The sequence below is a fragment of the Mirounga leonina genome, unplaced genomic scaffold (assembly GCF_011800145.1).
Source record: "Mirounga leonina isolate KUSES-001 unplaced genomic scaffold, KU_Mleo_1.0 Mir_166, whole genome shotgun sequence".
NCBI classification, from domain to species: Eukaryota; Metazoa; Chordata; class Mammalia; order Carnivora; family Phocidae; genus Mirounga; species Mirounga leonina.
In genome coordinates, this window is record NW_023270418.1 from 14,035,148 (window position 1) to 14,050,512 (window position 15,365).

The 15,365-nt window shown below is 39.5% G+C and overlaps 1 protein-coding gene across 1 annotated transcript in view; it reads left to right on the plus strand.

Moving 5' to 3' along the window:
- The first annotated feature begins 96 nt into the window (after positions 1–96).
- PDHX (pyruvate dehydrogenase complex component X) overlaps positions 97–15,365 on the plus strand; it is a 65,368-nt gene continuing 50,099 nt past the window's right edge. The window contains exon 1 of the mRNA XM_035012554.1: positions 97–290. Coding sequence (XP_034868445.1) covers positions 131–290 — 160 coding nt within the window. The 5' untranslated portion in view covers positions 97–130. The remainder of the gene's footprint in view (positions 291–15,365) is intronic.

A 15,365-nucleotide genomic window follows, 5' to 3' on the forward strand; every position in this document is an offset into this window, starting at 1 on the left:
CGCCTCGGAGACTCACAGCACCGCCGGAGCCCGGAGGCGTGGCCAACATGACAGGGGGCGGGGCCCGGGAGGGTCTTGATGACTGGGCGATCAGGCTGTGCTGCGGGCAGCCCGTGACAAGGCCGGGAAGATGGCGGCCTCCTGGAGGCTAGGCTGTGACCCTCGGGTGCTGCGCTATCTCTTGGCCTTCGGGGAGTGCCAAAAACTGGGGCTGGTGAAGGGCGCTTCCGGGTGGTGTGTCGGCCGCGGAGTTAGTTGGAGATGGCTTCACAGCACGCAGCGGCTGCGGGGTGAGTGGTCGGGGTCGCTCAGTTGCTCTGTGTAGCTGAGTAATGGGCCTGGGTCAGGGGCTTTTTGATTCAGGCCCATCTGGGTGTGGAGGTGCCCGGGGCTCCCTCTTCCTAAGGCCTTTTCGTGGGGAGGAGTCCGCCGACTTGGCCTAGTGCATGCCGCGAAGGGTTTTCTTGGGAGCTGGAAAAACTCGGCCCCTGGTTGGTATGGCTTCTCTGTGACCTTGCCTCGGAATTTGGGTTATTTGTGACGCGCGGAGACAGGTCCTAAACGCTTTTCCTTCAGGCCGCTTCCCAGTTATATCTCAGGTCCCCCTAGAGCTGTCAAGCTGCCCAAGGTTGCTGAAATTCAAAAGCCACTGGTAGCAGTTCGTATTCATTCTCTGGGCCCATCTCTATGGGGCGATTTTTCTTCCAGGCCTCTCGGGTTGCCCCGCGCGACGACTCGCAAAAGACTTAATTTGTAAATGCCTAGGGCATCACAGACATAGGTCCAGAAGAATATTTTAAGCAAAATATGCGCTTAAAAGAGTGGCAATTTAGGAGGGGAATCACACCAAGAAGTTATTATATAAAATTGGCATTAAGTAATGATGTTAACACTTAATGATATTAACACTCTTTTAGTATTTAACAGGATGCAATATAGTATGCCGGGCATTATTTTTCTTTACATGAGGGTGGGGGGATATGGCTAACATTTTGTGTGAGTGATGTATTACCTGCCAATCATCCTGGCACTCCACAGTATGAATTTTAATATAAAAAATTAGGTGCAGTAGCATTGCTTAAATATTCTGAGCTACCTGAGGCTCAGAAAAAAAAAAATGTTACAAAGAGTCACACGGTAAGATGAGTGCACTGATTTTAAGATTTGGTAATGAGAACAATTTATTTCCGTTTCTTCAGCTTGGTATTTAATAAAATACCTGTTGGAGTAGTAGTTTTTTTTTTTTTTTAAGATTTTATTTATTTATTTGAGAGAGAGAGAATGAGAGACAGAGAGCAGGAGAGGGAGGAGGGTCAGAGGGAGAAGCAGACTCCCTCTGTGGGACTCGATCCCGGGACTCCAGGATCATGACCTGAGCCAAAGGCAGTCGCTTAACCAACTGAGCCACCCAGGCGCCCTGGAGTAGTAGTTCTTTAACTGTGTATAGAATTCCCTGTTTTCCCTTTCCCCATTTTGTTAAATATTGAACTTTTCCTATAGCTCTCAGATATTCCATATGGGGTGGAGCTCAGCCATCTTCATTTTACAAACAACCTTTGGTGAATTTTGATGTTTTGTGTTGGTGTTTGATTGGCTACACTTTGAGACTCACTACCTTAGAAAATCATGAAACAGTACAAGCTCAGTGTTGGAAATAATTTAGGAAGAGTGTTCTTTTTTTTTTTTTCCAAATTTTTATTTAAATTCTAGCTAGTTAACATATAGTGTAATATTGGTTTCAGGAGTAGAATTTAGTGATTCATCCCTTACATATAACACGCAGTGCTCATCATAACAAGTGTCCTTAATACCCATCACCCATTTGGCCCATCCCCTACCCATCTCCCTCCATCAACCCTGAGTTTGTTCTCTATAGGTAAGAGTCTATATGGTTTGTTTCCATCTCTTTTTTTTTTCTCCCCATATGTTTATCTGTTTTGATTCTTAAATTCCACATATGAGTGAAATCATGGTATTTATCTTTCTCTGATTTATTTCATTTAGCATAATACACACTAGCTCCATCCACAGTCAGTGGACATTTGGGCTCTTTTCATATTTTGGCTATTGTTGATACTGCTCCTATAAACATCAGTATGCATGTGCCCCTAGAATTTGTATTTTTGTATCCTTTGGGTAAGTACATAGTAGTACAATTACTGGGTCATAGGGTAGCTCTATTTTCAACTTTTTGAGAAACCTCCATACTGTTTTCCAGAGTGGCTGCACCAGCTTGCATTCCCACCAACAGTGTAGGAGGGTTCCCCTTTCTCCGCATCCTCGCTAACATCTATCATTTCCTGACTTACTAGTTTTAGCCATTCTGACTGGTGTGAGGTGGTATCTCATTGTGGTTTTGATTTGTATTTCCCTGATGCTAAGTGTTGTGGAGCACTTTTTCATGTGTTTGTTGGCCATTTGGATGTCTTCTGTGCAGAAATGCCTGTTCATGTGTTCTGCCCATTTCTTGATTGGATTCTTTGTTCTTTGGGTGTTGAGTTCGGTAAGTTCTTTATAGATTTTGGATACTAGCCCTTTATCTGACATGTCATTTGCAAATATCTTCTCTCAGGGGTTTTCTTTAGACCCAGTTTAAGGACTCCTGCCTCTGGAAACTCACTTAGGCAATCCTCATCTGACGCATCATGACATTTTGCCTACTCCCCTGCACACCGTGAGCAACATGTCTACCTCAGCCTGAACGCCGTCTGTAAGAGGGAGAACACTATATCCCAAGGAAGCCATCTTAGTTTCCTAGTTCCTCCTCCTTTCATGTATAAGGATCCTGGTGATTACATTGGTCCCACCAGGATTCTTTCCCCATCTCAAGGCCAGCTCTTTAGCAACCTTATTCCCTCCTTCAACCTTAATTCCTCCTTGCCATGTAACATAACATATTCACAGGTTCTGGATGTTGGGATGTGGGACATCTTGGGGGGTGGGAGGGAGGGAGGCAAGGGTATTATTCTGCCTACCCCAGTAGCTGACTGTGTTGTTAGGTAGCTTTAAATGATTTGGAAATCTTGGGGTTTTGTTTGTTTTTTTTTTTCCCTAATGCTGAGCTCAAATTTGTCTCCTGACTTTTCACATACAGGTTTTTGTTTTGCCATGGTGAATGCACGTGGCAGTCCTTGAACTATTTGTTCTACAAAGCATGAATTACATGGTGTTGGCTCATTTTTCACTGAGCTTGGTAGAAATTAGCAACTATTCGGTAATCTATAGACTATATGAATTAAGTACACTTACTGAATGATTTCCACATTCATACATCCATCCAGGATCTTAAAGTCTGTCCATGGGAGTCACACTTGGAGTTTTGGTTTCCTTAAATGGTGTTTGTTGGCAACATTTTTATGAGTAATGACCTATGCCCCATGCTTAGCACTGTCTATGAATTAGGAAGTGGACCCTCATCAGCCATCGCGCCACATCTGCCAGCATCATGATCTTGCACTTCCCAGCCTCCAGGACTGTGAGAAATAAATGTTGTTTATAAGCCACCAGTCCCAGGTATTTTGTTTTAGCAGTCTGAAGGGACTAAGACGCTGAGCAATGGGGTCCCTTACTCAGAGCACATGTTCACAAGAAAGGCATACAATTGAACAAAACTTGGTCTCTTCCAGCAAGAAAGAAGTTGGGGGAGTGGGTTTGACTATAACAAGTAGCACCGATCGCTTACTATGTACCATGCACCCTTCTCAGCACTTTACACGACCTAACTCATTTAGTCCTCATAGTGGATAATGCTGTGCTCTGGGGATAGAACAATTTCAGCCCAGCTCTGCCTGACAACAAAAGCCTGTTTCCTTAACTACAGTCCACCTCAGTGTCTGTGGTTGCTTGGCCTTAGCCATCAGCAGAACAGTGCCAGCATGCTGAAGCTTTGTTCACCATATGTATATTGTGTGTGAACACCTCTGCTTTTTTTTTTTTAATTAAGTGAGACATTTTAGTAATAGCTACATTGTGAAATAGTATTTCAGCAGTAGTCCTGGTAATCATAACAGTTTAACAGTTACAAGTCTAGACTGTGTATAAAGGGTGGCCGAACCATTTAAGAGAGTTAAAGTGTAACCATTTAAGGGAGTTAGAGTGTATGTTAATGTCCTCCAATCTGTAAGTTTCTAATTGATAATTGATACACAGTTGACCGTTGAACAACATGGGGATTAGAGGCATTGACCCCCCAACGCAGTTGAAAATCCATGTATAATGAACTTAAGTCCTAATAGCCCACTGTTGACCAGAAGCCTTACTGATAACATAAACAGTGGATGAACACATATTTTGTGTGTTATATGTATCATATACTGTATTCTTATATATATAACTTTTTCTTAAATGTTTTGGTATTTCTAGGCTACATGGTTCATCCATGAGTTTTTTCAAATTGTTGCAGATCTCCAAAAAATTTCCCAATGTATTTCTTTTTTAAAAACCTGAGTATAACTGGGCCTGCAGAGTTCAAACTCATGTTGTTCAAGGGCCACCCGTACTCTTAAGTGTGACCTCTTGTCTTGAGCTTCATTTCATTTGCCTTTTACAGCAAAATGCGTAAATCCCCAAACTTATGCATGTGTTCATTTTTTTGCTAGACTCGTGAGTGGTGGTTTCTTTTTGTCCTGTTCCAAGATTGCAGAATAAATGGATTCAAGTAGAATTTTAATTTTATAATTTAATCGCAAGAAGACCAGTATTGCAAGCTGACATCTCTTGTGTCGTGTTTGGTTTCTCCCACTTAGAGGAAGTAGTTCTGCAGCCACAGACTGGCTACCTAAAGTTCTCGCTAGCTTCCTTACATTTGTACCATTGGATACTACGTGTACGAAAGAATCAGCAAGTCCTTTAAACAAAATGGAGGCAATGGTGATTTTATTTTATTTTATTTTTGTACTTGGTAGGCAATACATTTACTATATATAGCTAATGACCTACTCAATACTTTGCTGCAATCAAGGACTTGCTTGTATTACATGAAAAATTTTAGGGGAGAATTAAGGTTGGCATATTTATAATTCAGGAGAGCTTCCTTGGGAATCTACTAGTGCTGGTTTTTAGGGGGGCACAAATCTATTTGAAAGCTGATAAAAGTTCCACCACTTTTCAAGATAAATGTGTACATGCAAAATTTTCTGTGTGGTTCCAGGAAACTCGTGGATCTCCCTGTAATTTATCTATAAACACTGCCTAGTCTCCAGCCTATTTCCATAAACATTTCTGTCATTTCCTATAGAAAAAAGGGCCACTTTGCAAGGATATTTACCATATCTGAGAACAAGAAATGTATGTTTTTTATAGGGGTTCCCATTATAAACAAATGGCTAGAGAATACATTTAAATAAAGCCTGCAATTTGGAAATCTTGATTCATACTATTTCTTCAAATGGAGTGACCTTCCCTGTGATTTGAAATTTTTCTCATTACTTAAGTGCTACCCTCCTAAGTCTTTCTGTAGGGTCCTGGCAGGGAATAGATGGCAGTCTAAAAATGGCAAATTTGAGGAGAGTTTACTAAGTGACTAATTTCTGTGAATTCAGGGTATAGAGGTGGTATTGTACTAAGGGGCTATTTAGAGCAAGATGCTGTCCCCACTCCTCGGCATGAAGAGGCATGGGAAGGAAGCCGTTGCCAGAGCTAGGAAGGATGGAGCCTGAGGGGAGGACCAGTGGTGGAGGTGTAGTCCTTCAGTTAAAGGATCCAACCAACCCCGGGTGATCCCACAGGGAGGGAGCTGGGGAAATAGATACCCTGACCTTGCTCTCCTTTCTCCCTTCATCTTCTGCTTATGCTGCCCATTGGCTGAACCCAGGTGGATACCTGAGCACAGGGAAGCCTGTTTGTTTGTTTGTTTTTTTAAGATTTTGTTTATTTATTTGACAGAGAGAGCGAGAAAGCACAAGCCGGGGGAACAGTAGAGGGAGAGGGAGAAGCAGGCTCCCCGCCGAGCAGGGAGCCCGATGTGGGGCTCGATCCCAGGACCCTGAGCCGAACCAGACGCTTAACCACCTGAGCCACCCAGGTGCCCCAGGAAGCCTGTTGTTGAAGCACACGCAGTGGTATGGGGAAAGCTGATGAGTAATAGATTTAGAAGGGTAAATGGGAGACGTCTCCCCTACCTTCCTGACTCACGCTTGTCCGTCATTATACTTTATGTTTCAGGTGAGCACTGAAACAACCACGTACTGTATTGTTTAAAAATATGGTGGTTCTCATACTACGAGGGGGGAAAAGAGCGAGTATAATTTTTATACTTGGAAGAAGCAAGTGTGGTTTCCCTGGATTGTGGCCTAAGGGCCGGGCACAAGGGTAAGCACAGGGTCTATGTAACTGACCTGTTGTTTAATGGGATTTTTCTGTAGGCATTTGAACAGCTGAATAGAAATCGAGTCTATAGTTTTTAAGGCTCTTTGGGCACTTTTTATAGGAAGAAAGATTTTCTTTTTGGAACTGTGACATCTTATTTTGATTTTTATTTCACTTGTACTCATGATTAGAGCCATCCCTGTCTCCTGACTTTCATATGGCACATCCAGTCTATCAGAAATTCCTGTTGGCTCTAGCTTTTTTTTTTTTTTAAAGATTTTATTTATTTATTTGACAGAGAGAGAGACAGCGAGAGAGGGAACACAAGCAGGGGGAGTAGAGGGAGAAGCAGGCTCCCGGCCAAGCTCCCTGCTCGATATGGGGCTCAATCCCAATGACCTGACCCAAAGGCAGACGCTTAACGACTGAGTCACCCAGGCGCCTCAAGGTTTAGCTTTTAAATGTAATCTGACCACTCCTCACCAGCTAGCCTGGTCCAAGCTACCACTACCTCTACTCTAGATATTGCAGGAGTGTCCCAGGACATATCCCTACCATCACCCTTGGCCCAGTACAGACTGTTCCCCGTAGAGCTTTGAGTACTGCTGCTTTTCTTTCTTTTTTTTTTTTTCCTTTTCTTTTCTTCTCTTTTTTTATTTTTTATTTTTTATTTATTTATTTTTTTAAAGATTTTATTTATTTATTTGACAGAGAGAGAGATCGCGAGAGAGGGAACACAAGCAGGGGGAGTGGGAGAGGGAGAAGCAGGCCTCCCGCGGAGCAGGGAGCCCAATGTGGGACTCGATCCCAGGACCCTGGGATCCTGACCTGAGCCGAAGGCAGACGCTTAACGACTGAGCCACCCAGGCGCCCTCTTTTTTTAGTTTTTATTTATTTATTTGACAGCACAAGCAGGGGGAGCTGCAGAGAGAGTGGGAGAAGCAGGCTCCCCACTGAGCGTGGAGGCCAATGTGGGGCTCAATCCCGGGACCCCAGGATCATGACCTGAGCTGAAGGCATGTTTAACAGACTGAGCCACCCAGACCCCCCACCCCCTTTTTTAACGTAGGCTTCACCCTGGGCCTACTCATGACCTGAGAACTCATGACCCTAAGTTCAAAACCTGAGCTGAGATCGAGAGTGGATGCTTAACCGACTGAGCCACGCACCCCCAGAGTGCTTCTTTTAAATTATAAATCAGATCGTGTCAGTTCTCTGCTGAAAACCACCAAGACTTCTCATTAAACTCAGAATGAGATCTGAAGTCCTGATTGTGATATACAAGGCACCATCTTCCAGAAATGCCTCTCATTTCTCTCTACCACTGCTAGAATGAAGGCCAAACATTTGGAAGATCTAATGAAAGACCCTAGGTGCCTTTTCAGTCTCTCAAGTCAAATGGTCTAAGTGGATAAAGGAGAATGGGTAACAAATTCATGGGTAGCTTCACTTGGTACTTAAAATCCTATTATTTTAATTTTTCTGTGAAGTTTATAATTGCGACCATCTCAAAGCATGTGCAGTTTTTTTTCTTTCTGTAAATTATAGATTTGCGAACATAAGCCGTTTATGTGGAACTGCAAACAAGTTCAGTTTTTAACTGTGGTTATTTCTCTTGCTCAAAATTTTTTTCATGGTTTTCCATTGCTGTTTAAATAACATCAAACCCATTAATGAGGTATTAAAGTTAAGTTACGATAGTACTGTAAGGTACTATAGACAACTAGAAGGTAATAGTCCCAACTTTTTTTAATTTACATGCTCACTTCTCATTTTAATTATATCCTACACTCCAGCCAAACTAAGCTGTAACTCCTGCCTCCTTCTTTGCAAATGATGTTCCCCTCATCTGAAATATCTGCTCATTCTCTCACCTTGTTTTCTTTGCCTAGCACACATTTTTTAAATTAAAAAAAAATTGTGGTAAAAATACGTAAAATTCACCATTTTAATTATTTTTATGCATTTGGTTCCATGGCATTAAATACATCTATATTGTTGTACAAGCATCACCGCCATCTATCTCTAGAACTTTTTCATCATCTCAAACTGAAACCCCGTGTCCCTTAATACATCCCTTTTCCCCGCTCTCTCCCCAGCCCCAGGTGACCACCATTCTACTTTCTGTCACTGAATTAGTCTATTCTGAGTACCTCCCAAAGGCAGAATCCTACAACATTGGTCTTTTTGTGTTTAGCTTATTTAACTTAGCATAATGGCTTGGGTTTCATCTGTTCTGTTGCAGGTATTCGAATTTCATTCCTTTTTAAGGCTGAATCATGTTTCATTGTATGTCTCTATCACATTTCGTTTATCCATTCATCTGTTGTTGGACACTTGGGTTGCTTCCACTTTTTGGCTGTGGTGAATAATGCCGCTATGAACATGGTGTGCAGGTATCTGTTCAAGCTCCTGCTTTCCATTCTTTAGGGTATATACCCAGACATAGGAGGCCTGGATAAAATGGTAATTGTGTGTTTAATTCTTTGAGGAATCATTGTTTTCCATAGCAGCCTCACCATTTTACTTTCCCACCAACAACACACAAGGATTCCAATTTCTCCACATCTTGCCAACAGTTGTTTTCTGGGTTTTTTATAATAGCCTATCATATTCTAATGCATATAAAGTGGTACTAGCACAGATTTTTCTTTTCCTTTCTTGATCAGCTGGAATCTCAGCTCTCATTGCTTTGCAGTGTCCTATGACATTTTTATCTACTACGCTCTAGTACTTCTATATATATCTTGACTGCCCATTTAAACCATAATCCTTTTGAGGTCAAGATACTGGTCTTGTATTGGTCTAGGGCGGGGATAACAGGAGCCCTAGAGGCATTTACTGAGGGCCTAACTGGCTCATTAGCTTTGATAGAGAATGTTATGACAGCACCACTGAAGATAAAACATTTGCTGATGATTTATTTTAATGAGAGTTTGGTTTTCAAATGTGCACTACAGTTAAAATAGAGATCAAGAATTAGTGTACTGTAGCTGTGAGAACAAGGCCGGATTAGGTAAAGGAGAGAGTAGAAAGGAAGCCTTCACCTTGAGGCCGGGGATGTGAAAGGAACTGTGTGAGTCCATCTTCCATTACTTGAGGAAGGAGTTGTAAAGCAGGATATTGTGATACATCTAGCCATCTCTGGATGTCTGCAGAGTCCCCCCTCTTAACCATTTCTACACCGCCTATCAGTAATAAATAGCTAACGTTTTTGAGACTGACTGACTCTTTGCCAGGCTCCACTGTAAAGACTTTGCATGTGTTAACCTTCTTTAATCCTTATAAACTCTGTATTTTACAGAAGAGGCAGCTGAGGCACAGAATGGTTGAGTGAATTTTAAGTGGTGGATCTATAATTGGAACCTAGGCAGTTTGGTTCCAGTGCCTGTTCTCTGAATCACCATGGTCTGCTGCTGCTTGTTAAGGATTTTATAAAATTAACTAACCATTTCATTAAATAATAAAATATTTACCTTAACACAGTAATATATGCATATAGTTTAAATAGTCAAGTAGTACTAACAATAGTACTATTAGGATACTGCTAGGGTTATAACGATATAGTGGATCTCTCCCTACTTCCCCAGTCTTCTTTCTTATAAGCAATAAGTTTTGTCTCTTAGCTTTGTTCCAGCATTTGCTCATCTCCCTATTTCTGTTTTACATATTATCTGTGGATGAGTGATAGACAGTGCCATCCCCTAGCTTTTCCCTCTCTTGTCCCCATAGTGTAGTTATTTTGCAGGTCGTGGTTAAATCCATATTCAGTATTTACACTCAACAAACGTCATACACAATTTGGGATTGTCGTATATTGTCCCAAATTGTGATCGTTAGCTTTCTTACTTTTTTGCCTTTCCTGACATTGTTGCCTTTTAAATTTTTCTCCAGTTTCTTCTGTAACTATTGCTGATTCATCCCATACCATCTAATAGCTTCTCAGCATAACTTTCTGTATTGTCAGTCACATCAGATAATCTCAGTTCATGTATTTTTGCAGTTTCTGTATACCCCCAGATGTGGAAGTTGAACCTCCATTCTAAAGGTTTGGAGAACCTCCACTCTAAAGATCTTTTTACCTTCTCCAGAGAAACAATCTCCAGTGTCCCAGTCTTCTGTTGAATGAGGGTGGGTTGTTACCCAGCACTGGACTGCAGGAGGGGATTCCCGTATCTGACTGCATCCCAAATAGCATTCACCCAAACGCCCACCCCCATTCCCCAGTTCCAAAGATCCTCAGGACTGCCAGTTCCTGGGCCTTTGGGTAATTCTGTTGTATGAACAGGTGATTAGCCTGGCTTTCCCCGAGCTGGCTTAGGATTCAGCTTTCTAGAATCTCTTCAGTCAATTATTACTCATCTATTTACTTTTCTACTTCCAAATTTGTGTGCTATTATTCCTTCCTTTCTCTCTGTCCTTGTGGGTTTGTGTCTAAAAATAACAAAAACAAAACTTTTTTTTTTTACTTAGTGTTAGATAAGTTTTGGGCAGGGAGTGAAATTGGATAAACTTACTGGAGAAAACTACTAACATGTAGATTATAAGAAACAAAAGAAATAAAAAGCACTTATATAATATCACCAACCAGAGAACCACTTTTGCCATTTTGGAGTATATCCTTTCAGTCTTTGTGTGTGTACAAGCTAAGCAGGTAGGAAATAGATTATGCCACATATAGTGTTTGGGGGCCATCTTTTACCATGGCAAGACCTGTAAATGCTGTTTTTACAAACTATTATGCATGCATTTTCTGTTGTCCTTTGGCATTTTCAGTTTATTCTTACACTGGTAATACACCAAAATCACTGTTTGAATAAAGAAGATGTATAGGACAAACACTCATTTAAAAAAAAAATTTGCTTTAGCCGCCTTTATTCAAAGCTCAGTGTTAATATTATTTTGTGCCCTGGTGTTGATTTTTAAATTAGCTGTACTTCATTGTGCTTTTATTTCATCCACCCTGCAGATGGCAGAGTTGTTTTATTTTTAACAGGTATTTTAAAGGTTAATTATATTTAATGAGTTCTTGCATTGGACAGAGAGGTGATTAAATGAACAGCATCTCTTCCTATTAGAGAAGAAGCAAATTAATGTGAAGAACAGGGAGGCACACTAAGAAGGTATTGGATAATTTACTTCTTCACTTGGTCGATCTTCACAATTTTTTATGTATTTGGATAATAGTCATATAAATGGACGAGAGCCTGATGCTCAAGCAGTATCATATATAAACTGCTGAATTTCCTTAATTTCTTTAGTCACAGTAATGGAACTTAGATCTGTTTCATATTAACCACAAAGCAATTTGTTCTGCTTTTATATTTTAAAAGTTTGCTTACATATATATATTTTTAATCTGGAGATCTTTTAGAATTGATGTATAGAACATCAATTTAAAGGTTTGATATAATCGATTTTACTGAAGTATGAGTGTTTTATTCTTAGGGTAAAAGAAATTCTTTAGGGAACAAGTAGTAGAATTAGATTAGTATACCATATTGGAAGTTGAAGACAGAATTATTCTGCAGAAAGATTAGAAGAGCAGATTTGAAGAAATTGTAGGAGTTGCTTAGAGAAACTTGTGAAATTCAGTGATTGGTGGATTGCTTGTGTGCTTGATGGGACAAGCAAAGCAGCAATGCACTAAGCAAAAAATTTTAATTTATTGTGTCATTCTGTCGAAGAAAAAAAAATTAGGACAGTTCTACTGATTTTGGGGACTCTACTTTTAAAAATCATTGTTTTAAATATAAACTGGGAATATACATTGCCGTAGTCATCTTAAAAATTTTATATATGTTTTTAACTACAGAAGGACAGACTTTATAAGCCATTAGCTATAAGTTGTTAGTTTGCTAGAAAAGAATAAAAGGCTAACATTAAAATAACTACCAAAGAGTTAAATTCTAACTAAAATTTGGGTGTATTTTTGAGTATTAATTGAAATAACTGATATGACCATGGAGAATAAAACACATTGCCTTTATTCTTTTTTTTTTTTTAAGATTTTATTTATTTATTTGAGAGAGAGAGACAGAGAGAGCATGAGATGGGGGAGGGTCAGAGGGAGAAGCAGACTCCCTGCTGAGCAGGGAGCCCAATGCGGGGCTGGATCCTGGGACTCCAGGATCATGACCTGAGCTGAAGACAGTCGATTAACCAACTGAGCCACCCAGGAGCCCACATTTCCTTTATTCTTATTCATAGTTGTGCCAGGTTATTAGTAGGAAATATAATTGGTGCTCATTTCAAGGCCTCCTCAACTTGACAGGAGGAAGGTAGTAGGACAGATGTACTGCTTACTGGAATGAAAAGGGAAGCTATATTTAATTTCTGTAATAAAATTAAAAATATTAGGTCTAAGCCAAAATTCCAAGAAGTCTAGAAAAAAACCCATACTATCTGAATAGAATTGACAATAGCCATAGAGGGCAGATATTAATAATGTGCAGCCTGTCATTCAAAGCTGATATGATTGCATACTTACTTTCCCACTGGAAAAATACATTTGGAAAAGATATGTATAATGTTCCAGTCAAAAGAGACTATACTAGAGTGAAATATGTACCATTATTAGTAAATTAATGTTTATGTTTTGAAGTTATTTTCTGGCATGAGAATCCAAGGGTAGATTGGCTAGATTAATCAGAAAATGCATTGCACATTTTACTTTCTACAGTAAGCTAGTGTAATCAATCAAGAGATAGTACCAAATAAGAGAGATGTCCAAAATGTCTTTCTTTGGTTTTTGTCACTTTCATTTCAGAGTACGGATAGTGATCTATTACAGAATTTTTATATTTTATTGTCATTATTCAGAGAAGCAATTTCAATTCATCCTTGAAGGGTAGCTGTGTGAGGAATGATTATGTCTTTTTATTTTTAAAATATGAAAATTTTTGAGTTCTTGATGTGGTAATTTGGAAAATAATAAATACAAAAGTTTCATAATACAGTCCTTAATGTCAGGAATAATGGAAATGTGAAGGTCTCATAGGTGAGAGATTATAATAAGAGATAGAATCATAAAATACTATGAATTGTATCTTGGCAGCTGGAACCAAGGTATAAAAATACTGAAGCGAGATTTTGTTTTGAAAGACTTGATTTAGTGTTTGTCATAAATTGGAATCTGGACATAGAATCATTGAAGTCCATTTATTTTGTTGCTTTGAAGTGGAACTCTATTTGATATAAATTTCATATGTATGTGATTATGAAATATTCTATCTCATAACACCAGCCTTGAACTTTTTAATGGAAGCAATATATTCGGCCTTTTTTTGAAGCTGTGTTTTTCAAAAAGAGGCTGACCTCTTATCATGGTGCTATTAGAAGGTAAATTTTTTATTTGCTTTTTTTTTTTTTTTAAATCCCATTTGTCACTATGAGCTTAAAAAAATTAAATGCGGAGGCTTGGACTTGCTAAACATTTTGAAGGCAAATGTTTTTATTTGTTTTCTACATCAAGCCATGAGAAAATGAAAGTGGCACATGCAACATAATGTAAGGGATAAGAAAGCTCATTTTATTGTTTTTAAGTGGGGTTAGTTTATCAGGCTTTGAGCACTTTTCATGAATTCTTACAATAAGCATAGGCTTGTTACAGTTTGGATTTGGAGATGTATCACTAATGTTAAGTTTGCCTGTGTGTGTTGTGTTTTCCCTAAATGTACGTCCCGGAATTCTAATTCAGAGTGGAGGGGGTGGGAGGGATGGGGCGGCTGGGTGATAGACATTGGGGAAGGTACGTGCTATGGTGAGCGCTGTGAATTGTGCAAGACTGATGAATCACAGACCTGTACCTCTGAAACAAATAATACATTATATGTTAAAAAAAAAAAGAATAATAAGAAGAAGATAGCAGGAGGGGAAGAATGAAGGGGGGGAATCGGAGGGGGAGACGAACCATGAGAGACGATGGACTCTGAGAAACAAACTGAGGGTTCTAGAGGGGAGGGGGTGGGGGGATGGGTTAGCCTGGTGATGGGTATTAAAGAGGGCATGTATTGCATGGAGCACTGGGTGTTATACGCAAACAGTGAATCATGGAACACTACATCAAAAACTAATTATGTAATGTATGGTGATTAACGTAACATAATAATAAAAAAAGGAAAAAAATAATAAATATAGATAAACTATGGAAAAAAGAAAAAGAATCTCATACTCTGGTGTTGTATGGATGGCACTGCACTGAGGTCCTGCATAGTAGTTTGCATTCTTTTCTACCCATTCAGTATCTTAATGTGCCTGTTTTAGTCCACGAGGACTTACTTTACTAAAGAAAAAAATGCGATAATGTTTTTAAGCCATATTACAGTTATGGTTTGAATTTCAACTAGATGGAGCTGGGAAATTAAATGAAACTGTTGAGGTCATTACACAACACATGAATAATCTGAGGAGAGGAAGTTTTTGAGAGACATAATGCCCAGGTGTTGATGGCCCGTGTTTACCAGTCTCTTCTGCGCTGTGTTTTAACAAAAAATCAGGTGTTAATAATAAATACATGGCTTATTAATGATACATTCATTATTAATAAATCTCATTTATCAGGAGTTAGGAAAGTCATTGTGGCTATTTTTCCTCCCTTATTTTCAAGATATCATGCACTTAATGATTACCTGCTTTCTTCTACATTCAAAATATTCATTGTCAGTAGTAACTAAAGTGGTTTCTTGATACAGGAATTTTTTTAAGCCCAAGGTAGGGAAAGGACTCATTCGGAAATTTGACTGAAGATATGTTCACATGGATTTGAGATGTCTGATTTGCTGTGTTTGAATTTCTCGGTGAGTAGGCTATAAATTTCTGGGTGAGTAGGCTATGAATAACCAGTGATTAATTGATCCATATTTGTAAGGATGAGAAGTAGGGCAGTGTAGTAGAGTATAACCTTTAGAGTTAGGCAGGAGGAATTCAGATCTCTTAATCAGTGACTTGTAGTTGTCTCATTGATGAAATGGATGTGTTGACTTAGAGTTTGGTTTGAGCTCCACCATTGTTGGGGTATTAGGAGTGAAAATTCTACTTTTCTGTCCTTCTTAGAGTTT